The sequence below is a fragment of the Carcharodon carcharias genome, chromosome 3 (genome assembly GCF_017639515.1).
Source record: "Carcharodon carcharias isolate sCarCar2 chromosome 3, sCarCar2.pri, whole genome shotgun sequence".
NCBI classification, from domain to species: domain Eukaryota; kingdom Metazoa; phylum Chordata; class Chondrichthyes; order Lamniformes; family Lamnidae; genus Carcharodon; species Carcharodon carcharias.
The window spans coordinates 150,318,503-150,332,451 of NC_054469.1; the positions used below are offsets into that span (position 1 = coordinate 150,318,503).

General features: G+C 42.1%; 1 protein-coding gene across 1 annotated transcript in view; it reads left to right on the forward strand.

Moving 5' to 3' along the window:
• chn2 (chimerin 2) overlaps nucleotides 1–13,949 on the forward strand; it is a 383,216-nt gene that overhangs the window by 202,464 nt on the left and 166,803 nt on the right. The window contains exons 4-5 of the mRNA XM_041184893.1: nucleotides 2,195–2,226; nucleotides 6,528–6,641. Of these exons, the coding sequence (XP_041040827.1) occupies nucleotides 2,195–2,226; nucleotides 6,528–6,641 (146 nt within the window). The remainder of the gene's footprint in view (nucleotides 1–2,194; nucleotides 2,227–6,527; nucleotides 6,642–13,949) is intronic.

Consider the following 13,949-nt stretch of genomic DNA (forward strand, 5'->3'; position numbering starts at 1 on the left):
AGAACATCCTTCCTGAGATATGAGGCCCAAAATTGCTCACAATACTCTAAATGTGGTCTGTCCAGAGCCTTATAAAGCCTCAGCAGCACATCCCTGCTTTTATATTCTTGTCCTCTCGAAATAAATGCCAACATTGCATTTGCCTTCCTAACTACTGACTCAACCTGCAAGTTAACCTTAAGAGAATCCTAGACTAGGACTCCCAAGTCCCTTTGCACTCTTGATTTCTGAATTCTCTCCCCATTTAGAAAATAGTCTATGCCTCTATTCTTCCTACCAAAGTGCATGACCTTACACTTCCCCACGTTGTATTCCATCTGCCACTTCTTTGCCCATTCTCCTAACCTGTCCAAATCCTTCTGCAGCCTCCCCGCCTTCTCAATACTACCCGTCCCTCCACCTATCTTTGTATCATCTGCAAACTTAGCCAGGATGCCCTCAGTTCCTTTATCTAATGCCAACTGTCAAACCACACTGGTATCTTCTGACACATTTAAATCTCCTTTCTAGTATTATGATGATGGTTCCTTTCTCTTTTGGATTTCTTTTCATGGAGTGTGGGTGTCGCTGGCTAGACTAGCATTTAATGCCCATCTGTATTTGCCCTTGTGATGGTAAGCTGCCTTCTTGAACTGCTGCAGTCCATGTGGTGTAGATACATCCCTATTGCTGTTAGGAAGGGAATTGCAGGATTTTGACCCAGTGACATTGAAGGAGTTCCAAATCAGGATGGTGTGTGGCTTGGAGGTGAACTTGTAGGCGGTGCATTCCCATGTATCTGCTGCCCATATCCTTCTAGGTGGTAGAGGTCACGGGTTTGGAAGGTGCCATTAAAGAAGCCTTGGTAAGTTGTTGCAGTGCATCTTGTAGATGGCACACACTGCTACCACTGTGCATCGGTGGTGGAGTGAGTAAATGTTTAAGGTGGTGGATGGGATGGGTTGCCAATCAAGTGGGCTGCTTTGCCCTGGTTGGTGTCAAGCTTCTTGAGTGGAGCTGCACTCATCCAGGCAACTGGAGAGTTTGTGATATCCCGAGTACCACCATTGATATCAGTTTGACATCTTTTTCCATTCCCATACCATTGCTCTTCTTTCTGAACTTATTACCATCACCTCTTTCAACAAATTCAGAGAATGACTGGTTAAGGATTTTATTTTCTGTTTCTGAGGTTTTTCTGTGCAAGAATTGCATCCATTTACACATATAAGACTTAGACCAATTTATCTGTTATGAAGCACTTTGGGACATCCTGGACAACATGTTAAGTTCCTCCATAAATGCAACTTCCTTCTAATTTACAGAGTCCAGCTGTCTGGAAAAAATATGATTGGTGACAGGATTCATTATTCTGTAAATGTATTAGCGATGTTTGAGGTGAATACGCAGTAGTTAATTTGGCAAACCATTTTTAACCCAGAGCTGCTTAATAAAAGTGTCACCTTATGTAGCCCCAATGCGCATTGCATAAAACAATAACTTGCATTTATATAGTGCCTTTAATGTTGTAAACTGTCACAAGGTGTTTAAAAGGGCCAGAGCTGAACAAAAATTGTCACCCAGCCAAAGGAGGAGATATTGGAACAAATGACTAAAAGCTTGGTCACAGGGGTAAGTTTTAAAGAGCATCTTAAAGGAAGAGGAGTGAAGAGGCTTAAAAAAGGAATTCTAGAGGCTATGGCCTAACTCACTTTCTGCATTGCAGAGATGTAAAATTCACCATGTAACTCCATAATTTGTCTAGTCAAGATTTGACCCCAAGGCAGAGCATAACTGCAGTACAATATTAAAGTTAGTTTGAAAAGAAATTGAGAGTCCCAGCATTTTTCCAGCACTTGACTTATGCTCCAGGTATACAATATGCAATATCCTGTATCAGAATTAAATACATACAGCTGGGCAGTCTTCTATAATAAATGAAATAAGTATTATGAAAGGTGCTACTGCCATTTGTTACACAAGTTACAAGAGGTGTACAGTATTATTTTTGAGGTAGTTTTGTTGTAAACATGGTCTATATAATGTTCTGAGGACATTTGCGTCTTCACTGTATTTAAAGTTTCAATTTAGCAACACATGCTAATGTGACCACTTTGGTAGCAGGTTGTACAGCTTCCTTATTTATCTTTTAGATCCATTTCTCTTCAAGGACTGATATATGTACATGTTGGTAATAATTTTCTTTGGTTTATAGGTTGAAAACAGGCCAAAGTACTATGGAAGAGAGTAAGTAAGCTATTTTCTTTTTTTGTTCAAATTTTACACTCTTTTTCAAATAACTTAAAAAGGGAAGGACTTCTTGGGAAGGGATAGAAGCTAAACTGCAGATCAGATTGATGTTGGAAAAGCAGTTACGCAGCAGAGTGATACATTTACGTGGTTTATGCAGGATTGTGTTTCATTTTTATGATGTATAGTGTTTTGCAGTGATGTTATGATGTGAAGATTACATTCTTTACCAACATTGTGATCTAAAAAGCAATTTTACACCATGCCACACCAGAAATAATTTCCATATCACATCGCAGCAGAGTGCATTTCTATATCATTGCATAATAAATGCTGGCTTTGCCGTAAACAAATTATTTATATATATATATATATATATATATATATGTATATGTATGTGTGTGTGTGTGTATGTATATATATATATATATATAAATAAATTATATACATTAAAAACATTTGAGAGTTCCTCAAGTTATTTTGTAACAGACACAATAATATCTTCAGTTTTAGCTGTACTTTACATTAACATCACATCTCTCATACACTGTTCTCTGGGATCATTTGATTGATTTATGAAACATTTATAGAAGCTGTTTTATATGTCAATGCAGAAGAATTCTCAAGTTTGCATTTTTCAGAAAACCATGCTTGCCTGTTTCTTTGTATTACTGAATTGTCTACAAAAACAAAAAGGCAACTTTAATGTCTTTGCTTTAATTAATGCATGACTACTATCTTCTCCTTTTGGCTTCTCCCATTTTACTTGGGCTCGCCACAATGCTGATTATCTTTTTCCACCTCCTCCTGTCAGTCATCTATTCCTCTTCCAATTCCCCTGTGTTTAAGTTCCTTGCGACTGCATCTTTCTATCTGGTCTTAGGCCTTCCTCTTCTCCTTCCTGGCTGCCCCATCTCCATTACCCGCCTCACCACATTTCCTCTCTCTCTTTGCATCAGATGAGTATACCATTTCAATCTCTTCCAGGCTACTTTCTTTGATGCTTCAACAGTCTTCAGACCCCTTGATGTGCTGGTTTCTGATTTTGTATTTTCTCATTACCCCACACATCCATCTTATCATCTGCATCCCATTAGTATCCAGTTATTGTGTTCCTCTCTTTTTGGTGTTGCCCGAGTTTCTGCACTGTATAACAAGGCTGGTCTCACAACTCTTGTAGATTCTTCTTTTCTGTTTCAATGATACTTTTCTATCACACAATACTCTACTGCACTTCCTCCAATTAGTCCATTCAGAGCTAATCTGGTGTTTAATTTCCATTTCCTGACTTCCATCTTCTTCCACTACTAGCCTCAGCTATTTGAAACTGCTCACTTTTTCCAAGTCTTCACCCGTAATCTTCACAAATTCACTCTGATTCTTTTCCCTAAGCTCAGATTGACAGTCCATATATTAGGCCTTTGGTCTACTGGATCTTCATGCTGCTATCTTCCTTTGCTTTTCCCCAGAGACTTGGTTATGTTTTCATCATCCCCACCACATAGTTCAATGTCATCTGCAAAGATCATTGACGATGGCACTTCTCGTTTCACTTGCTCAGCTAGGACATCCATGACAGTCAGGAAGAAGAAGGGGCTTAGTGCTTATCCCTGGTGTAACCCAACTTTGGCCTTGAAGCTCTCGCTCTCCCCCACATTGCTTCTTACTCTTGTCTGGCACTCCTTGTACATGTCTTGAAATAATTGTATGTACTTCTCAGGGACTCCACAAATTCTAGCACATCTCCAGACTTCACCACACAGCCACCGCCCGCCCCCCTGTCCCCCAAAACCCCACACCTCCCAACTCCACCAGGCACCTGGTCATAAGCCTTCTCTAGATCGGTGAATGCAATCTTCATATTGCATTGGCTTTCCCGATATTTCTCCATCACTTGTCTCAATAAAAATGGCATCGGTGATGCTTCTTCCAGTGATGCAAACTGACTTTCATGGATTTCCACTATTTTCCTCTGTTTCTGGCCCATGACACCTTCCCATATCTTGAAGGTAGTGGAAGGAGTTTAATTCCTCAGTACATTTTGCAATCTTGAACATCTCTCTTTCCTTTGAATATTGGTACCAAATTGCTTTCCCTCCATGCCCTTGGGATTTTTTGTTTTACCATAACTCAATTGATAAGCTTGTTCAAGACCTGAACCTCATATTCATCTAAGCAGATCCATACTTCCCCCGTTATCTCAACCCGTGCTACTGGTTTGCCATTTTTCATTCCTTTCAGTGCTGTTCTGATTTCTTCCAGATTGATGCAAGTTGTCATTCCTTGATTTGTAGCTACCTCTTCTGATTCTGATCTTGGGTTTCCTTCGCTTATAAGCCAGTTAAAATATTTGCCCTACCTCTCTTTGGTTTCATCTTCTTTCACCAAGGTTACTCCACCTGCATCATTGTACATATATTTCTCATATCTTTTGTTAACCTATCTCTAGTAGCTGAAAACATTTTGTCCATCTTTGGTATGCAAACTTTAATATATCTTTTCCATGGCCAGGCATCTTCTCAAGCAGTCACTTTATTTGTATTCCTTTCTGTCTTTTTGTACTTTCTAAAAAATCATCTTTGAGTCCTGACTGTTTCCAGTTCTTTAACAGTTCCTTGGGAAATCTTTTGGTGCAGTGGTAGTGTCCCTACCTCTGGATCAGAAGCTCACGTTCAAGTCCTAATTCGGGACTTGATGGCCATGGAAGGTGTGGTCATAACGTGGCCAAACAGGTTGATTATCAGTATGTAAATCTGTCAAACATCAGGCGGTAAGAGCAGGAGAGTTTCCTGGTCAGCCATATTGCAGACCATATGACAAACCACTGCAGCACTTTGCCAGGCATAATCATGGACCAATACAATGGAAGTCCATGGTCTCTAATACCCACTTAGGGCACGGTACCTGAAGAAGGAACAGTTACTTTTTCTCTTTTACTGCATTTCCTGTGTTTTCATTCCCATGCCAAGTTTCATTCGCTGTAGATTGCATCTACTTATACAATAATCTTTGGTATAAAAATGAACAGTTAGAGGCATGGACTGTTGTAATTCTGTAAATATTTTAAAAATCTAAATGATTAAACAGTCAGTTAATCACATAAAAAGAAATGTAGATTATAGATCAAATTATCTTTATTGACAATGTTTTGGAGCGCCCTATTTTGCCTTTTGAAAAGTCAATTTTGCAAATTGTAATTTTATCGATCTAAAGGGACAGAACAGTTACTTCCAAAGCAAGTGCAACTTCATAATTTGTGGATGCGTTATGAAAATTTAATTAAGTCTAATTGGGATTTATTGTAAAAGTAGCCTTTGGAAAAAATCTCAAGGACTATTTTCTTTATAGAAAACTATTCTGCAATTTTTCTTCTAAGTTTGCAAACGTAATCACAAAGTGAAATGACTTTTTATAATTACCGTAACAAAAACAAAAATACCTGGAAAAACAGAGCAGGTCTGGCAGCATCTGCAGAGTGGAACACAGTTAATGTTTCGAGTCCGAATGACCCTTCAACAGAACTAAGTAAAAATAGAAGAGAGGTGAAATATAAGCTGGTTTAAGGGGGGGTGGGACAAGTAAAGCTGAATAGAGGGCCAGTGATAGGTGGAGATAACCAAAAGATGTCACAGACAAAAGGACAAAGAGGTGCTGAAGGTGGTGATATTATCTAAGGAATGTGCTTATTAAGGGTAGAAAAAGTTAACTGTGCTCCTCTCCGCAGATACTGCCAGACCTGCTGAGTTTTTCCAGGTATTTTTGTTGTTGTTTTGGATTTCCAGCATCTGCAGTTTTTGCTTTTATAATTACCATATTACTTGTGTCAGCTTGACCTCATAACATGGCAACCTATGGCTTTGGTGACTTGGTAACACATTGCCACTCACTTTGGAAATTTTATTGGCAAAGATTTCTTTGCACACGGTATCAATCCAGCTATAATACAAATTTTTTTCAACCTGCATGGCAGTACCTCAATTTCTTTGCCATTTCTCTGTTTTTTAAGTGTAAAATTTGATATTTTTGTTTGAAATGATTGTGATTTCATTATCAAAATACAGTTGTCACTCTGGCTGCCCTAAATCAAGTTTAAATGTTGCCTGTAGTTCATTGATTCTGATTTAAATTATATGTGCTCAGGCCTAAAGCATATTTTATCATAATACTGCCACATTGAGGGGCAGGGAATAAACTGAAACTGTACATAATTTGTCGAAAACACATTTTTGCAGTATGTCCTGAAAACTAAAGATAATCTTGCCGATAATTTTTTTTTACAAAGTGTATCCTCCTCTCAGGTTCCATGGGATGATATCTCGTGAGCAGGCTGATGAACTGCTTGGTGGAGTTGAGGGAGCTTATCTCATCAGGGAGAGCCAACGTCAACCTGGTAGCAACACATTGGCTCTGAGGTCAGTGTCTGTTCCTAATGTTAATGAACTGAACAAATTATGTTGAACTTTCCTATTTTCTTAAAGCACAGTTACAGATATTGTTATATTTTTGGATTTCTTTATCTAGAGTAAGAAAGATATTTATATTTTAGACCACCGTCACACAGCTATGGCTCCCACAGGTGCCAACTGTCTAAGTTTTGCGTGTTTTAACCCCATATATTTGTATATGCTTCCAAGGGCACCTCTTGTGCCACACTGACTCAGTTCTTATATGCAAATCTTACAATACTAACTCCCAGTAGAGACACAAGATTGCATATAGATTGTACGTAAAAAGTAAGCCATGCTATTTAAACTGAATTGCCGAATGCTCAAACTTGTTGCTCTTGATCAGGTTGTGATTTCGAAGACTTGTTTCCCTTGCAACATCACAGGTAGTGCAAAAACGTGATAGATCTATGGCGTTTACCCAATTTTGAGCAATATCTCATTAATTAATAACATTAGAGGGTGTGCAACAAGCCACTAACACTTTTAACTTCTATCATATGTTGTTATTACTGCTAAGTTTTGTTCGTACATGTCTTCCATCCGTTCACCTTGATCAGGCCAGTGCCTGAAATGGGGAAATAAACAAATAAATGTAATGGCTATATTACTAGACTAGTATTCCAGCATTCATATGTGCAAATCCCACAAGGTAAAGTTATACATTTAATTCAATACATTTGGAAATATATGACATAGCATCAGAGCAAAATTGTCATCAGAGTTTCCATTTTATTGTAAAAACCTAATTGGTTCATTGATAACTCCTACCCAATCTAGTCTGCATGTGATTCCATCGCACACTACATACAGTTGAATGTTAATACCTGCTGAAGTGACCTGGCAAGGCAGTCAGTTGTAAAATGCCTGTTACAGAGTAGAATATTAAAAGTATTAAAGTCTTTTAGCAATTACATATGTATCAGACTGGGGCAAGGTTTGAAGTAGTTGTATTCAAATGCCAGATTCCTCCATGACTGTTCTTGGATATGTCCTATCCGGGATGTACTCATTAGCAGTGGAGGCCCAGGGTTGTACCATATAATAATCATGGCTTTGGAAATATACAGCATTGACCTTAGATCCCAAGGAATCTCCAAGCTTCAAGCGAAACAAGGCCAAAGAGGCCTCCTGCTAATTATCAGCTACCATTCCCTGTCAACTGTCACATCAGTACTCACTCATATTTAACACCACTTTGTAATACTGGGAAATTATTTTCTTTCCTAAATTTGTTCATGGGATATGGGTATCACAGGGAAGGCCAGCATTGATCGCCCATCCCTAATTGACCTTGGGAAGATAATAATGAACTGCCTCCTTGAACTGCTGCAATCCATGTGGTGTGGGTACAAACAAAGTTCCAGAATTTTCCTCCAGTGATAATGAAAATGATGGTATGTAACTTGAAATAGAACTTGCAGGTTGTGGTTTTTTGTGGCCCTTGTTATTTTAGGTGGCAGAGATCATGGGTTTGAAAGGTACTGTTGAAGAAGCCTTTGGCGAGTAGTTGCAGTGCATCTTGTAGATGGTGCACACTGCAGCCACAGTGAACTAGTGATGAAGGGAGTGAATATTTAAGGTGCTGGATCGGTTGCCAGTCCAAGTGGGCTGCTTAATTTTGGATGGTATTGAGGTTGTTTGGTGTTGCCTGGATGAGCACAGCTCCAACAAGTGGAGAGTACTTCTCAGTTCCACAACACTCAAGAAGCTTGACACCATCCAGGACAAAGCAGCCTGCTTGACTGGCACAACCATTCACTCCCTGCACCACTGATGCACAGTAGCAGCAGCATGTACCATGTGCAAGATGCACTGCAGGAGTTCACCAAGGCTCCTCAGACAACACCTTCCAAACCCACGACCACTACTATCTAGAAGGACAAGGGCAGCAGATAGATAGGAACACCATCATCTTGAAGTTTCCCTCCAAGCCACTCACCATCCTGACTTGGAAATATATCGCCATTCCTTCACTGTCGCAAAATCCTGGAACTCCCTTCCTAACAGCACTGTGGATGTACCTACACCACATGGACTGCTGTGGATCTAGAAGGCAGCTCACCACCACCTTCTCAAGGGCAACTCGGGATGGGCAATAAATGCTGGCCCAGTGACGAAGCCCACATCCTGTGAAGGAATAAAAAAAAAATCATAGTCCTGACTTGTGCCTCGCGGATTGTGGAAAGCTTTGGAGAGTCTGAAGGTGAGTTATTTGCTGCAGAATACCCAGCCTCAGGCCTTTTCTTGTAAGCACAGTATTTATATGCTTGCTTCATATAAGTTTCTGGTCAATGGTGACTCCCAGGATGTTGATGATGGGGTATTCGGTGATGGTAATGCTGTTGAATGTAAAGAGGAGATGGTGAGACACTCTCTTCTTGGAAACGGTCATTACCTGGCTCTTGTGTGGAGTGAATGTTATTTTCCACTTGTCAGTCCAGCCTGAATGCGGGCTGTTTCATTACCCGAGAAGTTGCGAATGCAACTGAACACCATACAACCATCAGCAACATCCCCACTTCTGAGCTTTTAATGGAGGGAAGGTAATTGATGAAGCAGCTGAAGGTGGTTGAGCCCAGGACACTATCCTGAGAAACTCCTACAGCAATGTCCTGGGGCTTAGATGATTGGTCTCCAACAACCACAGTCATTCTCCTTTGTGCTACATATGACTCCAACCAGCGAAGAGCTTTCCCCCAGGTTCCCATTGACTCCAGTTTTCCCCTTGATTCACATTGATTTCAGCTCTACTTTTGCACCTCGATGCCACACTTGGTCAAATGTTGCCTTGATATTAAGGACAGTTGCTCTCACCTCACCTCTGGAATTCACCTCATTTGTCCATGTTTGGGCTGAGGTTATAATGAGGCCTGAAGTCAAATGGTCCTGGAAGAACCCAACCTGAGCATCAGTCAGCAGGTTGTTGGTGAATAACAGCAACTTGATACCACTGTCAACAACACCTTCCATCATTTTTCTGAGGATTGAGTGTAGGCTAATGGAGCAATAATTGGACAGATTGGATTCATTTTGCTTTTTGTGGACAGGGCATACCTGAGTAATTTCTCATATTGTTAAGTAGATGCCAATGTTGTAGCTGTACTGGAACAGTTGGCTGCAGGTATGGCTAGAAGCATAAGTCTTCAGCATTACAGTCAGAATGTTGTTCCAACCCATAACCTTTGATGTATCTAGTCTGCTCAGCTGATTTTTGGTATTATGTGGAGTGAATTGAATTGGTTGAAGACTGGCATTAGTGATGATGAGGATCTCAGATGCAGGCTGAGATGGATCGTCCACCCAGCATTTCTGGCTGAAGATGGTTGCACGCACTTCAGACATTTTTTCATTCTGTCACATGATGTGGGCCTTGCTAACTAAGCCTGCATCATTTTTTCCCATCCCTAATTGCCCTTGAGAAGGTGCTGGTGAGCTGTCTTCTTGAACCTCTGCAGTTCATGTGGTGTAGGTACACTCACCGTGCTGTTAGGGAGAGAGTTCCAGAATTTTGACCCAGTGACAGTGATATAGTTCCATGTCAGGATGGTGAGTGACTTGGAGGGGAATTTGCAGATGGTGGTGTTCCCATGCATCAGCAGCCCTTGCCTTTTTAGGTGACAGAGGTCGTGGGTTTGGAAGGTGCTATCGAAGGAGCCTTGGTGAGTTGCTGCAGTGCACCCTGTAGATGGTACACACTGCTGCTACTGTGCATTGGTGGTGGAGGGAGTGGATGTCGAAAGTGGTGGAGTGACAATCAAGGATGGTGTCAGGCTTTTTGATTGTTGTTGGAATTGCACTCATCCAAGCAAGTGGAGAGTGTTCCATTACACTCCTGACTTATGCCTTGTATATGGTGGACAGGCTTTGGGGAGTCAGGAGGTGAATTACTCTTCACAGTATTCCGAGCCTCTGACCTGCACTTGTAGCCACAATACTTCGATAGCTGGTCCAGTTCAGGTTCTGGTCAGTGGTAACCCAAGGATGTTGATAGTAGGGGATTCAGTGATGGTAATGCCATTGAACGTCAAGACGTGATGGTTAGATTCTTTCTCATTGGAGATGGTCATTGCCTGGCACTTGTGTGGCGCAAATGTTAGTTGCCATTTATCAGCCCAAACCTGAACATTGTCCAGGTCTTGTTGCATGTGGATACGGACTGCTTCAGTATCTGAAGAGTCACAATGCTGAACATTGTGCAATCATTAGTGAACATCCCCATTCCTGGCCTTATATGGAGGGAAGGTCATTGATGAAACAGCTGAAGATGGTTGGATCTAGGACACTACCCTGATGAACTCCCACAATGATAGCCTTGGACTGAGATGACTGACCTCCAACAACCACAACCATTTTCCTTTGTGCCAGGTAAGACTCCAACCAATGGAGAGTTTTCCCCTGATTCCTGTTGACTCCAGTTTTGCTAGGGCTCCTCGATGCCACGCTCGGTCAACTGCTGCCTCGATGTTAAGGGCAGTCACTCTCATCTCACCTCTGGAGTTCAGCTCATCTGTCCATGTTTGGACTAAGGCTGTAATGAGGTCAAGAGCTGAGTGGCCCTGGCAGAACCCAATCTGAGCTTCAGTTAGCTGGTTTTTGCTGGTTAAGTTCAGCTTGATAGTACTGTCGATGACTCCATCCCATCACATTGCTGATGATTGAGAGTATACTGATGGGGCAGTAATTGGCCTGGTTGGATTTGAGCTGCTTTTTGTGGGCATTACAGACCTGGGTAGTTTTCCACATTGCTGGGTAGATGCCAGTGTTATAGCTGTACTAGAAGAGCTTTGCGAAGGGCACAGCTGGTTCTGGAACAGAAGTCTTCAGTACTATTGTCGGAATGTTGTTGGAGCCCATATCCTTTGCAGTATCCAGTTATTTCTTGATGTCTCTTGGAGTAAATCCAATTGGCTGAAGACTGGCATCTATGATGCTGAGGACTTCAGGAGGATGCTGAGGTGGATCACCCACTCAGCAGTTCTGGCTGAAGGTTGCTGCAAATACTTCAGCCTTGTCTTTAGCGCTGATGTGCTGGACTCCCCCATCATTGAGGATGGGGATATTTTGGATTCCCGTCCTCCAGTTAATTGTTTAGTTGTCCACTATCATTCATGACTGGATATGGCAGAACTGCAGAGCTTGGATCTGATCCATTGGTTGTCGGATCACTTGGTTCTGTCTATCGCATGCTGCTTTCGCTACTTGACATGCAAGTAGTCCTGAGCTGCAGTTTCACCAGAATGACACCTCATTTTTAGGTATGAATGGTGCTGCTCCTGGCATGCCCTGCTGCACTCTTCTTTGAACCAGGGTTGATTCCCTGCTTTGATGGTAATGTTAGTTGGGGGATGTGCCGGGCCATCAGGATACAGATTGTGGTTGAGCACAATCCTGCTGCTGCTGATGGCCAAAAGCGCCTCATGGATACCTAATTTTGAGCTGCTAGATCTGTTCGAAATCTATCCCATTTAGCATGGTGGTAGTGGCACACAACACGATGGAGGGTATCCTCAACGTGAAGACCATACTTTGGTTCCACAAGGACTGTGTGGCGGTCACTCCTACCAGTACAGTCATAGATACATCTGTGACTGTTAGATTGATGAGGGCGAGGCCACATAGGTTTTTGCTTCTTGTTGGCTTCCTCGCCACTTGCTGCAGACCCAGTCTTGTGGCCAGCTTGGTCAGTGGTGGTGCTACCGAGTCACTTTTGGTGATGGACATTGCTTCCTCCAACTGGTGTTGAGCATGGAGGAGTACTGATTCATCAGCTGAGGAGGGGTGGGGTTGAGGTAGATGGTATCCAGCAGGAGGTTTCCTTGCCCATGTTGACTTGTTGGCATGAGACTTCATGGGATCCAGAATCGATTTTGAGAACTCCCAGGGCAACTCCCTACCAACAGTTTACCACAGTGTCACCACCTCTGGTGGGTCTGTCCTGTTGGTGGGTCAGGACATACCCAGGGATGGTGATGGTGGTGTCTGGGACATTGTAAGGCATGATTCAGTGAGTATGACTATGTGAAGCATTTGCTTGATTAGTCTGTTGGACAGCTCTCCCAATTTTGGCACAAGCCTCCAGATGTTAGTAAGGAAGACTTTGCAGGGTTGATGAGGCTGGATTTGTCATTGTCGTTTCCGGAGCCTAGGCCGATGCTGAGTGATCTGTCTGGCTTCATTTCTTTTTGTAGACTTTGTAGCGTTTTGATACAACTGAGTGGCTTGCTAGGCCATTTCAGAGGGTATTTAAGAGTCAACCACATTAATGTGGGTCTGGAGTCACATGTAGGCCAGACCAGGTAAGAATGGCAGGTTTCCTTCCTTACCGGGCATCAGTGAACCAGATGGGTTTTTAGAACAGTCGACAGTGGTTTCATGGTCACTATTGCCGAGACTAGCATTTTTTTTGAAAATCCAGATTTATCAACTGAATTTAAATTCCACCAGCTGCTGCGATGGGATTCAAACCCATGTCTCCAGAGCCTTATCCTCTGGATTATTAGTCTGGTGACATTACCACTGGGCCACGCCTCCCTCTTTTACACTCTTTACAGTCTGTTATACTCATGTTCTGAGCCTCACCATCATTGAGGATGGAGATGTTCTTGGAATGTCTTCCTTTCCTTTAGTTGTTTAACTGTCCACCACCATTCACAACTAGATGTGGCAGAGCTTTGATCTCATTTACTGGTTTCAACATATACTTTGGATGGGGGAAGCTCAATGTCCAGCAGAAAGGGTGGCTTGGCAATTATCGTTGACCGAACTGGACAAGTCCGGAAAGATGTACCTGCCATAATGGACTTGCACCAGTTAGTAGCCTTCTCCTCACAAACTTGCAGACACACCTGTAAATAAATGCATTGATAGCAGTATCCACTGCACAGTCCTCTGAGGACAAAACAGTGAGAGCCCCCTTTATCATATAATGTGGCACCACTGCTGTGTTTAAGTGGAATGGACTAAGGAGAGATATAGCAGCCCAAAACTGAACATCCATGACGCACTATTGGCCCTAAGCTGCAGCAGAATTGTATACTGACACAATCCGTAACCTCATTGCTTTATACATCTCTCATTCCTCCAACACTACCAAGGTGGAATAACAGTTCTAGTTCAGTGGACAGTGCAGAGGGGCATTCCAGAAGCAGGGATCAACTTAGTGAAGCTACAACGCAGGGCTTTATGCTAAATGCCTCTAGACAGAGCTGAGCAATTCCAAAACTGGTGGATCAGAGCAAGTCTCTGCTGCCCTACCGCATCAAGTCAAGAACG